The sequence below is a fragment of the Zootoca vivipara genome, chromosome 16 (genome assembly GCF_965207765.1).
Source record: "Zootoca vivipara chromosome 16, rZooViv2.hap1.1, whole genome shotgun sequence".
NCBI lineage: Eukaryota > Metazoa > Chordata > Lepidosauria > Squamata > Lacertidae > Zootoca > Zootoca vivipara.
In genome coordinates, this window is record NC_142599.1 from 27,509,565 (window position 1) to 27,525,636 (window position 16,072).

At 51.7% G+C, this 16,072-nt stretch overlaps 1 protein-coding gene across 1 annotated transcript in view; it reads right to left on the reverse strand.

Annotated features, from left to right (window-relative positions):
• The window catches only part of NRXN2 (neurexin 2), a 308,880-nt gene that overhangs the window by 65,521 nt on the left and 227,287 nt on the right, over positions 1–16,072 (reverse strand). The window contains exon 15 of the mRNA XM_088659270.1: positions 14,622–14,803. Coding sequence (XP_088515396.1) covers positions 14,622–14,803 — 182 coding nt within the window. The remainder of the gene's footprint in view (positions 1–14,621; positions 14,804–16,072) is intronic.

Below are 16,072 nucleotides of genomic sequence, written 5' to 3' on the forward strand. Positions count from 1 at the left end.
TGTTGTGCTCTCTGGTTCACATGTCCCCCGCCTCCGCAGAGAGCGTCAGCATGCTGCTCACGGCCGCTGCTGCTGCCGCCTAACGTTGTCGAGATCCTCCTCTCCTGGCTGTCTTTGTTGGGGCGCCTGTGGCAGCGCGCCAAGGTGGGTGTTAGCACTGCCAGCGAGTGACATCCAGCTGAGATCTTGCCTTGATGCAACAGCCCTTTGCAAAGGGGGGGGGAGAGGAAGCCTGCAGTGCCAGCCCCACCCCACCCCCAGGCAGGCAAACAGCAGCTTTGTTTTGCTCCAAGGCTGGGAGGGAAAGGCAAGCCCTAGAACAGGCATCCCCAAACTGCGGCCCTCCAGATGTTTTGGCCTACAACTCCCATGATCCCTAGCTAACAGGACCAGTGGTCAGGGATGATGGGAACTGTACTCCAAAACATCTGGAGGGCCGAAGTTTGGGGATGCCTGCCCTAGAACCTCCTTAGGAATGCCTTAGCATAGCCCCTGGGATATACAATGGAATGATAAAGAGGGCAGCAACTATTCAGCATGCACAAAATTCAGTTCCTTTGCCTCTCCTTAGCATCCCAGCAGGCAGCAAAAAAGGAACTGCATGACAACACCCTACATTAGATATATGAAGATTATCCTTCCTCCAGCAGAGCCTGGGACAACCCCCTCATTGCAGATGACACCAAACTGGCAGGGGGAGCTCACCCATCTGGTAGATATCTGACGTGTCAGCACTACATGCGGAACGGATCTTGGGACTGTAGCTGATCGCAGGCTAAGCACGAGTCAACCGTGTGATGCAGCTGCAAACAAGGCCAATGCAATTCTAAACTGAATTAATAGAGCCATGGTTTCTAAGCTGTGAGAAGCAATAGTCATGCCCTCCTGGTGTTGCTGATGGGAGTGCTAGTTCAAAACGCCTGGAGGGCAGCAGGCTGGCAAAGGCCAAGTGATGCTTTATTCAGCCTCATCTGCCACACTTTTAAGAAGGATGCAGACCAGCAGTTTGGCACCTCCTGCCCTTGAGACTAATCAGCATCGCCAGGCCTCTGCTCTTGGCCCACAAGGCCACCTGGGCCGGGCACGTCCGTCAGATCGTGTCGACAAGCTGTGTCAAGTTTAAAGTGCTGTACATCAGGAAGAATACTGACAAATTAGAAGAGGTTCAGAGGAGGGCAAGGAAGACGAGTGGCAAAATGGAAAAGCCTGTCTGATGAGGACAGGCTGAAGGAGCCGTGCCCTGAGTAGAGGGGATTGCAGAGATGGGGTGGGGGGAGACCTAACAGCCTTTTCCAAACACCTGAGGGCTGCCAAGTGGAAGGGGGAAAGGGAGGGCAGGAAGGCAGGAGAAGATTTAATGGGCTTGTCGCAGGAGGCGAGAGTGCAACGCATTTCCTCTTTCTGCAAACAGCACCTTCCAAGAAGCAGCTATCACCGGGACCACACCTTGGGGAGAAAGGGTTAGCTCCCCTCCCTTCCCACCTGCTGTGATCCTGGTAATTCTCAGTCCTCCCTCCTTCCCTTGAACCTGAAGCTATTTGCATCTAAAAAAACACACCTCTAGGCACTGAATGCAAATGGCACATTGAATGCCTAGCACAGCCAATCTGGGAATCCTGCATAACAGGTATTTTGGACTACAATTCCCATCAGCTGTGTGGGCTGGTGGGAGATATAAGAGTCCAAAACAGACATGCTGAAAGGCACATTTCAAATTTCCTTCCTCTTTCCAGTTTATTCTAAAGCAGCAGAACTCCAGTATTAAGGAGGTGCATCCACCCGCAACAGACCTAGCAATTTGGGCAGAATCCAAACTGAAGGCTGGTCATCCTGCACACGCTCCTTTAGGACCTGGGAGAATGGGAGCTCAGGGTGGCTTTGCACGGAACCCCCACCCCCACACTCCACTCAAAGCAGCAGGCTATAAAGGCCAGACCCCCAGCATGAATCCTCTGGAAACCCCTGGCTTGACTTCAGAAGAAGAGCGCCTCTGAGTGCCTGCAGAGTGCCTTTCTCCACGAGATGGCGAAGAAGGGCTCCCTCAGAAGGACCCGCTTCCTGGGCAAGCTTCCAAGGCACCTGTTGGGTGGCTCTCTTTTCGGGGATTAAGCTCTGCCAAGCAGAGGCACTTTAGTCAGCTGCCCGCCGCAGCGTGGCCAGGCAAACAGAGGTGTCGGTGGCACGGTTGGATTAGCAGGTGAGAGACCGCCAGCCAGCCCTGCATGGCGGCCCACACTCCCACCACTGACAGCTGGGGGAGGAGCTTTGTAAGCACTGTTCTCTGCCACCGTCTTTCGCTCCAGGGGCCAAGTAAAGCAGGGAGAGGGGGCTAAGCTGCTTACGCGCCACAGTGAATGCACGGATTGGCCATGGATGGGCTACCCCTGCCACCTTCTGCAAGGCAGAGGAAGCTCTTCTGCGAGGGGGATGGGAGATCTCGGGATACCAGGGCAAATGCCATTTTAGCTCCCTTCCCCGGAGCTCTGCTTGCAACCACCCTCCCTTCCAGCCCTCAATCTGGAACATCTGCTTGGGAGAGAGGAAGAAGAGCAAAATTCACAGAGGAAACTGAGGCACAGAGTATGGGGAGGGCAAGGAGGAGGAGAGGGGCCCTGCTTCCAGTCTTATATCCCCTTGCTCCACTTTCAGAGACACACGAGCCTCTGAAACACTCCCAGCCCCGCATCCTGATCTCGCAGGGGCCAAACAGATGCCTTAAAAGGGAAGCCCACAAGCAGGAGACGACTTCTAAGGTCTCATTCCTGTTCAGCCACTGTCAGGACAGACCCCATGAGCATATATGTGAAATATTTCCCCCCCTGCCCCAGATGTCCTTTCGGAGGTCTTCATAATCAATTTTTGTTGTGATGACCCAGAACATGTTTGTATCATCAGCAAACCTGGCCACCTATCTGCTCACCCCTAACTCTAGATTGTTTATGAACAAGTTAAGAGTCACAGCCAGTGATCTGTGACTCCTTGCAAGGCTGGGGTGGACGCTGCAACACAATTCTTTCAAGCCTCCATAACTGCTGGAACCCCTGGAAGTTGCTCATGAGACGTCACAATCCAGAATCTCTCTAAATAAAACTAAAAACCCATGTTTTGCAGTTATGATTGATAGTGAACTGGTAAACACCACTAATGAATCAAAAGCTGCTCCCGTTGTTTGTTGGACATAAGAAGGATCCCAAATGCAGGCCCTGAGCAAGACATGTTCTGCAGCAAAATAAAACCACCGTTTGCAAAAGCTGGATATATATATATATATATATATATTTTAAAAAGGTATGCGCGAAGTGTTAAGTGCATTCATTCTTAGAACAAAGAGGGGAAAGTATTCTAATAGAAATACATGCCCCCCCTCAACCAACACTCCTCTTCCCGCAACAAAAGAGAGAATGTCACTCAGTTGCCAGTTATTAATTCCTAATGCCACAATTACTTCATTACGTGGCAGCTGCAGGAATGAATAGTTGGAGGTTTGCAAAGGCAAAGAATTATCTGAGTCAAAATTAATTTACTAAGTGGAGCAATTCCACCTCATCTTTCCCCCCTCCCTGCCTCCTGTGGAAGTGTCAATTTATTCTTTTATGAACTTTCAAGCCTTCCATGACCAAGTTTGTGGTGAGAATCAGGATTAGTGCGTGCCATCACACACACACAAAATTGGAATAAACAACACTGAGGAAGACATGCAGGATTTGCCCAGAGCAGAGGACCCACAACCCCCCCCCCTGCACTTTAGTCCTACAAGCAGGATCAAGGTAAAGGTAAAGGGACCCCTGACCATTAGGTCCAGTCGGGACAGACTCTGGGGTTGCAGCGCTCATCTCGCGTTATTGGCTGAGAGAGCCAGAGTACGGCTTCCAGGTCATGTGGCCAGCATGACAAAGCCGCTTCTGGCGAACCAGAGCAGCACACGGAAACACCATTTACCTTCCTGCCGGAACGGTACCTATTAATCTACTTGCACTTTGATGTGCTTTCAAACTGCTAGGTTGGCAGGAGCTGTACCGAGCAATGGTAGCTCACCCTGTCGCAGGGATTTGAACCGCCGAGCTTCTGATCGGCAAGCCCTAGGCTCTGTGGTTTAACCCACAGCACCACAAGCAGGATTAAAAGGTTTTAATTTGCACCCAGAACAAATTCATACATGCTTACTTGCAAGGAAGTCCCACAGAGTTCTACAGGTTTTCTGCAAAGTAAGTCTGAACAGGCTAGCTCAGGCACCCCCAAACTGCGGCCCTCCAGATGTTTTGGCCTACAACTCCCATGATCCCTAGCTAACAGGACCAGTGTTTGGGGAAGATGGGAATTGTAGTCCAAAACATCTGGAGGGCCGAAGTTTGGGAATGCCTGGGCTAGCTGCTCACATTCAAGTGTTTCTTTTGCATGATGTTTCATTTGCATTGCAATAAATGGGGTGGAATAACATAATGACAATGTGAGCTACACAACTAGTTCTGTAAGTTACTTAACCACAGCAAACAGCAAGACAAATATTGTAGTTTTTGGTGGAAGACAAACTGCAGCAGAATAGAAACAGCGCTGCATGTGACAAGCGCAGGGTGAAAAATGAGGCCTTGTAACCCGCCTAGTCTTGACTAACAGCTCCAATATGAAGGCGAATTAAAGAAAGGGTGGATTCCTTGTCTTTTTTTCACCTTGGATGCTACTCTAATCCCCCCCCCCCGTAGATTTTGGCTATGGCAGCAAAAAATAAAAGTAAATCAAAGTATAGGCACATGATTTTAACCTAGATGTTTTAAATATGTTTTTATTTTTCATGGTATTGTTTCATCACAAGCGTGGTTGATGCACTACTAGGCTCTTTGCGGAGGAAGAGGGGTTTGAAGATCTCCACCCATCTCAGTGGCCCTGATAGGGATGCAAACCACCCCTTTGCTGGTATTCAGACTGGTCATTAGAGGAGTGGGGGTGGGAAGGCACCGTAACAACCCCTTTCTCGGCTGACCTGCATGGATCAGATGGGTGCCGGTTGAGTGCCTGGCATAAGCCCATGAGTGTGAAGCCCGAGGTGGCTGGTATGTCACCCCAGAGGGTTGGCAGGGGCCAAAAACAGTTATGGCCACCCCTGCCCTAGGCAAACAGAACACCTGCTTTCTCTCCTCTCCTTATATAGCTGGGAGGCTGAGGGGCAGTGGCTGCACTGGCCACTTCAATTCTACGTGTCAGAGATGTGGACCACACAGCTGGGCCAATCACATCCCCACAGCAGCCCCGCTGGCACAGAAAGAGGAGGCGCTGTGCAGGGACTCGGCAGAGAGAGCTGCAGAACTGACCCCAATACTAGCACTGCTTCAATCCATCCCTAAGTCCAGGACTGGCAGAGAGGATGTGATGGTCCTCGTCAGGATTCCCTTCTTTGTGACCAAGAAGAGAAAGGAGTTGCCTTTGGGGTGAAGGTGTTGTGGTCCCACATTGCCCCGTCTTCAGCCCACAAACCCTTGTGGTGGCCAGGAGGGAGGCATTGCTAAACCTCACTCTGCATTGCAAGGATCCAATCCCAGCTGCCTCCAGGGGGAGCCGAAACAATGGGCCAATGCTGCCTCCAGGGGGAGGGCAGGAGACGTCATGATGAGCCCAGAAGCCCAACCACTGGCTGCCCATCAGCAGGCATGATAAACGGCCTGCCTTTGCACATGACAAGGGTCTGTGGATGTTGTCGCTGCTGCGCTCTCGCAATGGAGTGTTCTCCTTCCTCTTGGTGACCCCCTATCCATCTCCCTGGAGTGCAAGGCTAGGCTCCGCCGTCCTGGACACGGCTGGGCTCCCTCACTAGGAATTGACGCAGAGGAAGGAGTGAAAGAAGGGTTGTCGGAAGGGGGGGGGTTGAAGAAAGCCAATGCAGGGGGTTGAGGCTTTAATGGACAGCTGCTGGGGGCAAGTTATAGAATCGGAAGGGGACCAAAGGGTCATTTAGTCCAACCCCCTGCAATGCAGGAATCATAGCTAACAGGAGCTCACAAAGGCTCCACCTGCTGCTGCTCTGATTAGGGAAAGGGTGCACACATAGGGTCCTCCCTCCTATCCAGGATCTCAGTTTACACCTGGCTTGATGGAGGAAAGTGTTCATTGTAATATGAGAAGCAACAAGAGAGAGAGGAGTACTCTGAGCATGGGCTGACTGCCAGAGGCAGGAAGGATCCATGCAATAGGTAGGAGATCCAGAATGTGTGTGTGTGCACTAAACCTCTACAGTCGCTCCCTATTTTCTCGGTCTCTTCTGTCCCTGAATACCTTGACTCGGTCTGGATGGGGCATAGCTACTGAAGAGCTTTATGTGTTAAAAGGGCTCCTAGGAAAGCCTAGCAGCATCCACGCTTCCATCCACATGCTCAAGAGATGGCCTACAAACAGAGCCTCTCTCCAAGTCCCTTCCTCTCCACTGCACTATAGACCAAGGCGCTTGACGCTCACTTAAGCTGTAATCATTGCCCAGAACTTTATGCTCTGCATGTGGTCAGAGGCTCTACTCTCACTGCTGAGCTATAGGATCCAAAGCAGGTGTTGGGGCTAAGTGTGGGCGTAAATGACACCTTCCCCACCCACACTGCCAAAGGGCCCGCTGCGCTGTTGACTGTGCCAGGGCAGGGCAGTGGTTCCAGTTAAGCCAGGAGTTCAGGAGCCTGTGGATGGGCTGATATGCTGAAGCAATTTGCGGCAGAACCTCCCTTGGCGCTTCGGAGTAATGAGATGACAGATATAATCACAATGATCACAGGCACCAAAGGGCTGGTTCCTGACCCCCCCGGCCCAGCTGGGAACCTACCGCCTGCTGGGCTTCTTGCTGTGCAGAGGCAATGCCTCCAAGGGGGTGGGCAAGCGGGGTGGGGGCTACCAATCGCTGCTAAGAGCAAATGAAGCTCTCCTCGCACCTGTTAGCCATGGCAAACTGGCAGGAGCCGTCCTTTTAGCTTTGATGGGTGGGGGTCAAAGAGGCTGGCAGTTAAAAAGAAATGGGTGCAGTCCACTATCCGAGGGGCAGGACAGGCAGCACAGAGGGCAGAAGGTGGGCCTTATAGGGGATGCTCAATGAAGCTCCTGACCCTGAGGGTCTGCAGTGCAGGAATCCTAACATTTTCAACAGGACAATGTTCAGTTTCTGCACAGATGTACAAGTGTGTTCACACCCCCACAGCTGGAGGGAGGAGGCCGGCACACACATCCCATTAACACATCACACCTCATGTCCTCCTTATTCATTAAAATACAGGCAGGATTAGACCCTTTGCCAGCACTGAAAAAGCGAGAAAAGCAGAGAAGGTGCTAAGGGGGGCAGATCTGGGGAGGGCCATTCAGCTCGGTGGATAGAGTTCCTGCCTTGCATGAAGAAGGCCCCAGGCCCAATCCCTCCAGGTAGGGCTGGGGGAAAAGACTCCCTGCCCCAAACCCTGGAGAGCTGCTGCCAGCCAGAGTAGACAATACTAAGCTTGACGGTACAGTGGTCTGGCTCAGCAAAAGGCAGCTTCCTGTGTCTCCTGACGCTTGCAATTCCCCCTCCCCCTCCTGAACTGTGTTAAAGAATTAACTCTGTGCACCATATACAGATAGCGCCACAATGCTCTTCTCTTTGTGTGCAGAACAAAACAGGTCCATGCCAACTCCGGCACGCTGCACAGGTTGCCATGCGCTGGAGAGGCAGAAATGCTGCTCTGGTGGCTGATGACACAGATGGACATTCACATGCAGACACATACACAAACACGCACACACCCATGGGCTCAGCGCCCCCCGCCAATCAGCCGCACTGGCTGTCTCCCCTCCAAAGCCGCAGAGGGGTGCCTTGGCAGCCGCCATTGTGCAAGTGTCACGGCTCAAGCGCATCGCCCAGGCTCTGAGGGCTCCTGCAGAGAGGGGCTTTGTCTGCTGTGGCAGCTGCAAGCAGCTCAACAGAGATGAAGGGGGGAGGAAGAGAAGGTGGGACATCCTTGCATCTCCCTGCCTCCTTGCCTGCCTGCGAGAATCCCAAATATGCAGGTGGTGACTTGGCACCTGGGCTGAAAGTTCCCGCCCTTCCCTCCAAGGACCCTGAGAACTGGGGTTACTTAGCGGTGGGAAGGGAAGCCGAAGGGCGATGTTTGCAGCTCAATATTCTGCCCATCCCAGAGGCAGACCTGGCATGCAGGGACAGATTCCCACCTATAGGGCATAATCCAGCCCCACAAACCCCCTGCCAAAGAACCCACTGAAGTGAACTGGGGCTGTGTGAGAGCACAAGGGGTGGTTAGAAAAAGAGGGTCAGGGAAAATCAGGAAGAAGACTCCTCTCCAGCAGGGTAACCAAACGAAGCCTCCATGGAGAGAGGGAAGATAGACCTTGGAACACCAGACCCTGGAAACAGAACAAGGCTTGGTGGTCCCTGCAAAAGACCCCTCACAGGGAAGGCTGTGCAAGAGAAACGTGGCTGAAAAAACCCCTCTGCCCAAAGGCATCCCCTTGCTTGCAACTGCACTATTCCTCAGATGGACTGCTCCCTGCCTGGCAGAGATGCACTGTGTGTGTGTGTAGCTGGGGGACAGGGGAGGGGCAGAGACTAATGCAATGTGAGTTGGGAGGAGGAGTGGGAGGGAAGCCCCAAGGAAGGGAAGGAGAGAGAGAGAGAGAGAGAGAGAGAGAGAGAGAGAGAGAGAGAGAGAGAGAGAGAATGAAATCCTGGTCACAGGGGGTATAACAGGTGATCATAGGATCACAGAATTGTAGAGATGAAAGGGAACCTGAGGGTCATTTAGCTCATCCCCCTGCAATGCAGCAATGTCCCTAATTTGAAACCATACCAGACCCTGCTTAACTTTGCAAATGTGATGACAGTTTTATGGCTACACCTGGGAGGATAGGCAGGGGGTCTCTCCCTCTCTCTCTGTGTGTGTGTGAGAGAGAGAGAGAGAGAGAGAGAGAGAGAGAGAGAGAGAGGAGAGAAGACATGATCGTTCCAATCTAGGTCCATCTTAGAATACTCTTAGCTTGCTTCTCTTTGGATAGATAATATATGGACATCATCATCCCAAATATGCACATGCAGACCTCTTTATAGGGGGAACAGCCACAGGGAATGACAACTGGGTAATTAACAGGGAACCCAGGTCCCTGGGCTTTGGAACACTCTAGATTCCAAATCATCTGATCAAGCCTGGGGTGAAACCCCAGGAGTCCTGGCTCCCTTCCTCTAGAACACCAGTAAATGCCACTTCCCTCTGAGTCTTGCCTCAGAGTACCCACTTTCTCGCTCTAATCCATGGGGGACAAAGCTATCAATGGCTGCTATCCAAAGGCTGTGCTCTCCCACCAGCATGAGAGGCGGCGAAACTCTAAAGACCAGTTGCTGGGGATTACAGGTGGGGAGAGCCTGTAGGCATCTGGTTAGCCGACGAGACTCAATGGGCCCCCCTTTGGTCAGATCCGGCTGCAGGGCTCTTGCTGCCACCCCTTTCCCAGCTGCCTGACTACCCACTGGGCACCCCCTGGGAGGACCTTGGACCCGAGGAGCCTGGCAGTGTGAGAAACAGACACCAGCATGTCTGCACCAGTAGGTTACGCTGTCAGCCCACGTTAGCCTGGCGAGGCCGTGACGAAGATGAGGATATGAGGCGAAGGCGCCAGAGTGTAGCAGAGGCCGCCCCAGGGGCCTGCTTGACACGTTGGGCACTCTCTGTGCCAGCCTGCCTGCTCTCCTGCCAGACAGGATTAGTGGCAGCACCCTCGCTCGGCACATGCCACAGGGCAGCTGGGGAGATGTGGGTGCCCTTGTGAGGGCACCAACCTGTAGGCCACCTTGATGCTACATGCCCTGCTTTCCTGACTGGATAAAGGGCCAAAACGCTCATGCTGGCCACATCTTGGAGGACCCAGGAGTCCTAGTGACTCCCTCCCTCACCCTGCGGCTCTCAGTACTTAGTGCTGCCCAGCAGAGAAAGGGATGGACGCAAAGCTGGCCCCCAGGCAAGTCCCGCTTGACAGCTCCAGCTCAGCAGTGCGGCCTAGTGGTTAGAGCAGCGGACTTAAGATGGGGGGAGGTGCAGGTTCAAATCTCTACCCAGCCATGAAACTCACTTTGTGACTCTGTACCAGCCCCTCTCTCTGTCTCTCTGCCTACCAAACTTGGGAGGACGAGGAGGGGATAAAACCTCGGGAAAAAGGAGTACAATTCAAAAATCACCTGGACAACTTGGAAAGCTGGGGTGAAATTCACAGCATGAAATCCAGCCGGGCCAAATCTAAGTTCTACATTTAAACAAAAACAGCAACCAACAAATAAAATGCAAAGAGCCTTCTTGAGGACCAACCATTTTACCTAGGCAGAAGGTTTCATGAGTTCCTAATAAATGTGTTGTGTCTTTAATGTGCCAAAAGACTTTTCGCTGCTTTTGATGAAGGAGATTTAACACCTCCACACCTCCAGAGAAAGGCACGGGATGGCGGATCTCAGTGAAAAGCAGCTTGGGACTGTAACTGGTCTAAACCTGAACACGAGTCAGCTGTGTGATGCAGCCACAAACAAGGCTAATGCGGTCTTAGGCTGAACTAACAGAGCTGTAACTTCTAAGTAAGTCATGAGAAGTAACAGGTACGATTTATTCTGCACAGAGAGCTGACCCTGCTTCTGGGTGTAGACCAATAATGGGGAATGCCAGGCTCAATTTGGCTTGCTCCTTTATTTGGCCCACAAGGAGTTACAGACAGTGGGGTGGGGTGGGGCTGCTTACTGATCTCTGGCTGGCCACGTCTAGAAGAGGGATCAGGTGGCAAGACCAGCATGGTGCAAATGCACCAGCAGAGTCAACATGGAGCTCCTGGCCAATGAGCTTGCGCTGCACTGACCAACCAACCACAGCAGCAGCATCACCCTACCATGCTGCTGCCTGCAAGGCTGTCTGGCCAAGCCACACCCACCTACCTGTCACCTGACACTAGGCAAAGGGAAGGTGTAGCCCCAGCTGCTGAGGCTTAAGAGCAGGCATCCCCAAACTTTGGCTCTCCAGATGTTTTGGACTACAATTCCCATCTTTCCTGACCACTGGTCCTGCTAGCTAGGGATCATGGGAGTTGTAGGCCAAAACATCTGGAGGGCCGCAGTTTGGGGATGCCTGCTTAAGAGTGTGTTTCAATTTGGTGCTGCGGGAATACGGTGCCTGTTTCCGTGAAAAGCAGTGTGGTGGGAAAAGGCAGCGCATTCCAGCAGTGCCAACTTACAGCTGCAGCTGCAAAGGAACCATAATGAGCCCGCTCTAAGCCTTGGCATCCATAGCTTCACTTGTTCCATGCCTGGTGTCAGGTAATTGACAGGTGGGAAGGGGCAAATACAGAAGGGATTCAGCCCAAGTGATTGCCTCTGGCCAAGACAGGCATGCAAAAGAAATGCAAGCAGGGCTTTTTTTTCCAGCCAAACGGACCGGAATTCAGTTCTGGCACCTCTCAGGTGGGCGCCATTGCCATTCTAAGAGAACAACGGAGGCCCCTGCCTCACGGCTCTCTTTAAATGTTCCAATAAGCCAGGGTTTCTGGTTTTATCGTGGTTTACACTGCTCAGTTGCTCCCATTTCTCTCTTTCTCTGATGCAGAGAAACAAGCTTGGAAGCTGCCATTCCGCTTGGTTTCCCACAACACCCAGGCTTCAGCTATGACAGATTTGTAACTTGTTGAGGTTGTCGCAAACGACGCCCTGGATTTGGATACCATGGGTAGCCAAGCTTCATGGCAGTTTTGTTCTTCCTGGTTGAGCCAAGGGAAGGGTGAAGGAGAGCTGATGGGGCAGCCTCCACCCAAATGCTGCTTGTTCCCAAACAAAAAAACACAACAGCCCTGGCTCATGGTGACCTGCAGCCAAAGCCTTACATAAAAGGGAAGTGTGTGTCTGTGAGGAGGAGGCTGCCAATTGGCTTGAATTCCCCCAAATCCAGGATCTGTGCAGGATGCCTGTCCTGCTGAAACAACATGCAGACTTCATCCAGGCATGTTGTCTCCCCGAAGGGGGGGAAATGAACCCCCACCCCACAGGAGAAAAGAGATGCTGCCACCATATATCTGAAGGCATACCCAAACCTATTCAACGAAACGTTGATTTGCATCTGTGGCAGCTCAGAGAAGGAGCAAGAGGGATGACTCTGCACTCCGCCATCCAGGGCGCCCGACCACAGCCATGCACACAAGGGAGAAATTAGCCTCCTGCATCCTGCTCCCCCCTCCGGGCAATGAGTATTTCATTAAGTAACGAGCTCTCTTCCTCCTCCTCTCCCAATATCATGCGCAGCCATTAATGCATAAATATTAATAGGAACGACACAGAGATGGACTGGGTGCCTGCGGCCTGTTTTGAGACGCTGCGTTCACACAGGGCAAGGAATTAATCAGTTTGCCCTGCTTGGAGAGATCGAGGGAGGCAGAAGGGAAAAGCGGAAGGGGTCCAGCCTCCATCGCCCGGGAGCAGAAGAGGGAGGGAGGCAGGCCACCCCCACTGCAACGTGCAGGCCCACCCAAATACACCCCATCAACATCTCCCCATTATTATTTTTAAAGAATAATATATTTTAAACAACAACAGCAATGCATAACATGGGGGTGGGAATCCTGTCCTAACAGCCCCTCTTTGTTTCTTGCCTGAAGTCAGGGACCTGAAAGGAATGTTCAGTGTCAAAAGCAAAGATGGTATCTGAGTGTATGCAGAGTGGTGGTGCGGGGCTATTTGTCCAGTGTGCAAACTGGGCCGGTCTTGTTTTGAGCTGAGCCGAGCCCAGAGATGCAGAAGTGGCAGGAGAGGGTGCTGTGCCTGAGCGCATGCAGAGTTACAGGCAGGACCACAGCAACGGCCCACATCTCTGTGGCAGAAACAAAAAAGGGCAGGACACCTCTTTTTAAGAGCCAGGGGTCTGTTGTGCCCCACTCGTGATGTGGGAAAGGCACATCAATTGTTAGCCCACAACCCCAGAACACAGGAAAAAAACTGGGACTCTAAGGGAGCTCATGCAAAGGCTGGTTTGGATACAGGTCTGGACAGAAACAAGCAAAGGCTGAACCTGTGTGAGGGGGGTATGTATGCACAAACGCCAGCCATCGTCTGTTGACAGAGAACAGCTTGGAAGGGCCCAAATGGTCTCTCCTTGAAATGTTCCATCTAACTGGAGTCCAATGTGCAAGGCAACACAGTTCAGCAACTGGGGTTCCAAGCCCCCCACTCGCTCCTGCCAAAACGAAGGTGGCAAAGAGCAACATGGTCCACACTTTCAGAAACCATCTAGAACTGCCCGTCAAGAAGCTGAAAGTTGAAGATGTATAATGGGGCAGCGGGGGTGGGGTGGGGTAATTTTCACAAACCCCAGAAGTGGCAACCCACCCTCAGGCCTCGGCCCCTGCCAAATCTCCTCATGAAATAGGCCCATTTGGCTGAGTAAAGGGGTGTATTTAAACAGCTAGTGACCTACAAACCAAACCTCTCAACTAGAAAAAGACCTGCTAAATAATCAAAAAGTAAGGTCTAAAACGCTATTACCGTAGAATGGCAAACCAAGGATGAATCATCAGTGATGCACTGGGCAATGGATATAGGACATAATATTGAAATGGCAGCATTGGAAAGATTGTGGAATGTGGATTTGAAATTTACAGTGTGCTATGCGATAAAAGAAAATCATATGACAGTGATGTATAAGTGGTATCTGATTCCTAGTAAATTAGCAAAAATTTGTAAGTCAGAACCAGTTGTCTGTTGGAAATGTAAAGAGACCACCACATTTTTCCATATGTGATGGTCATGTAAGGTATCAGAAACTTTCTGGGAAATGATTTATAATGAGTTGGGGGGGGGGAAATGTTGTAGATAACTTTTGTAAAAACAAAACAAAACCAGAAGCTTTTCTTTTAGGTATAATTGGTGGAGAGGTACCCAAAGAAAATAAAATAAAATATTTATGTACGCTCCTGTGACTGCCCAAATGATTTATGCCCAGAGATGGAAAGAAGAAATAGTTCCAACCAAGGAGGACTGGCAATTAAAATTGATGGAATATGCAGAAATGGTGAAACTTACCGGAAGAATAAGAAACCAAGAAGAGAGACTTTTAAAAACAGAATGGGGAAAATTTATTGACTATTTGAAGATGTATTGTAAACAACTTGAAACATTAGCAGAATTGACATAAACACGTGCAGAAAGAAATAACAAAAAGGGGAAATTAGAAAATAGGCTTGAATTGGATATGCAGTAACAAAAGATACATAAAATAAGTAACCACAGAGAGGAGGGGAAGGGAGGGAAGTCAAGGGAACTGCAGATTGATTACGTAACGAGAAAATTATATATATATATATATATATATATATATATATATATATATATATATCCAGCAGCTATTCAGGAGCTGGAAGGGGTGGGCATGGGGAGATGTGTTCTGTTTGGCCCCCTGTGAGTGTCTGGGAAAACATACGTTTGAAACTGGACAACCACTCTTCTCACCTCACAACCCAGTTCCCCAGGATTTGTGTCATTTGCACCAGTTTTGAATCCAGAGTTCATTTGAAAAATCAGGGCCCCGCCACCACCTGGATCCCCCCCATCAACCCCCCCTCCCTCTCCCAGCCCAGCCCAGCCCCTCTGCCATCCTTACTATGTGGAGTTGCAGGTAGTCCCCGAGGCCAGAGGCACTGTCCACCCGCACCAGGATGGCGTTCTTCTGGTGCGTGCTGAAACCCACGGCCAGGCGGTCGGCCCGTGTGCTGGGGCGGTCATTGGGAGGCCACGTGTAGGTGATCAGCGCCCCGCCCTTCCCAAAAATGTATGTCGTCCCAGCTGGAAAGAGGAAGAAAGAGAAAAGTCAGAGAGGAAGGTCCAGTGCAGCCTCTGGGATCCTTCACCTGCCGGTGCAAAAGGCAGAGCTTCTGGGACGAAACTAGAGGTCCCTCGGACTGCTCAGAAGCTGCTCTGGGCAGGGCTCAACTTGGCTTGCTTTCACCAGAGCACAGCTGCTTAACATGTAACACAAAAGGTATGGTGATGAGTGTGCTGGAACATGTGCCATCATCCAGCTCTCTCGCACCTGGGAGTGAAGGAAGGATCTTTATTGGCTTTTAACCTGGGGCGGGGCACCTTTGATGCGAGTCTGGGGGGGACATAGACATCAATTTGGAATATAGGGAGCTATCAATGCTCATATTTTGGGTCTTATCTGCCCTCTCCGCTGAAGCAATCAATATCTGGGGAATGGAAATCTCAGTACTATATGGGAAGAAGCATAGCTCAGACCCTGAGCACCTAACTGCTGGGGATAGACCATGGAAGCCCCCATTCTGGCACCCTCCTGTGACCTCCACCTCCACCTGCAATGCCCACATGCCCCACCAGGATAGCCCCTTCATGTCCCCTGCCCGTCTCTGCCGCAAAAACAAGGTTGGTGGCGGGGGAACGGGTTAGGGATGAAGGACAGGGAGGGATAAGGGCTGAGACAGGCCCATTCGTTTCCTGGCCACCCAGCCCTCCCCTCAGCCCTCCTTGAGGCATGGGCTCCAGCAGGGCCATCCATCACCCCTCAAGCCTGGCTCCTCCTCACATACAAACGCTCAGGCTGCCTTTCTGGTTCTCCTGGCCAGGACCCCCCCCCAACGCCTCTCCATCAAGCTGACACCTTTGTCTGCTCTGGAATAAACAGCTGCCTTTACCACCATCCCTGAGTGTCTCATGGGGAGAAAGGAGCCAGCCCCCAGAGCAGGCCAGGGGAACCTGGGAAGCCCCCCCCCCCAGATGCTGGTGGATGGACTGCTAACTCCCAGTAGCCAGTCTGGCCAATGTTCAAGGATGATGGTGGGAGCTGGAGGGCCTCAACAGGCTCCCCAGAGCTGCCTAAAGATGCACCAGGCACACCCCTCTGCCATTCCAGGAATCCTGCCAAGCTAACTGCGTGGCTGGCTTCCACTGGCCTCCTCAGCACCTCACATCCTCTGGAACAAGAGGGAACAGAGGTGGGTTGTTTGACCAGGTAGGCAGAAGGACTACAACAAGCGAGTTGGGTGGTGGGGGTCTAAAGCTGAAAATCTAAACAGGCGGTGGGACCCCAGTTTAACT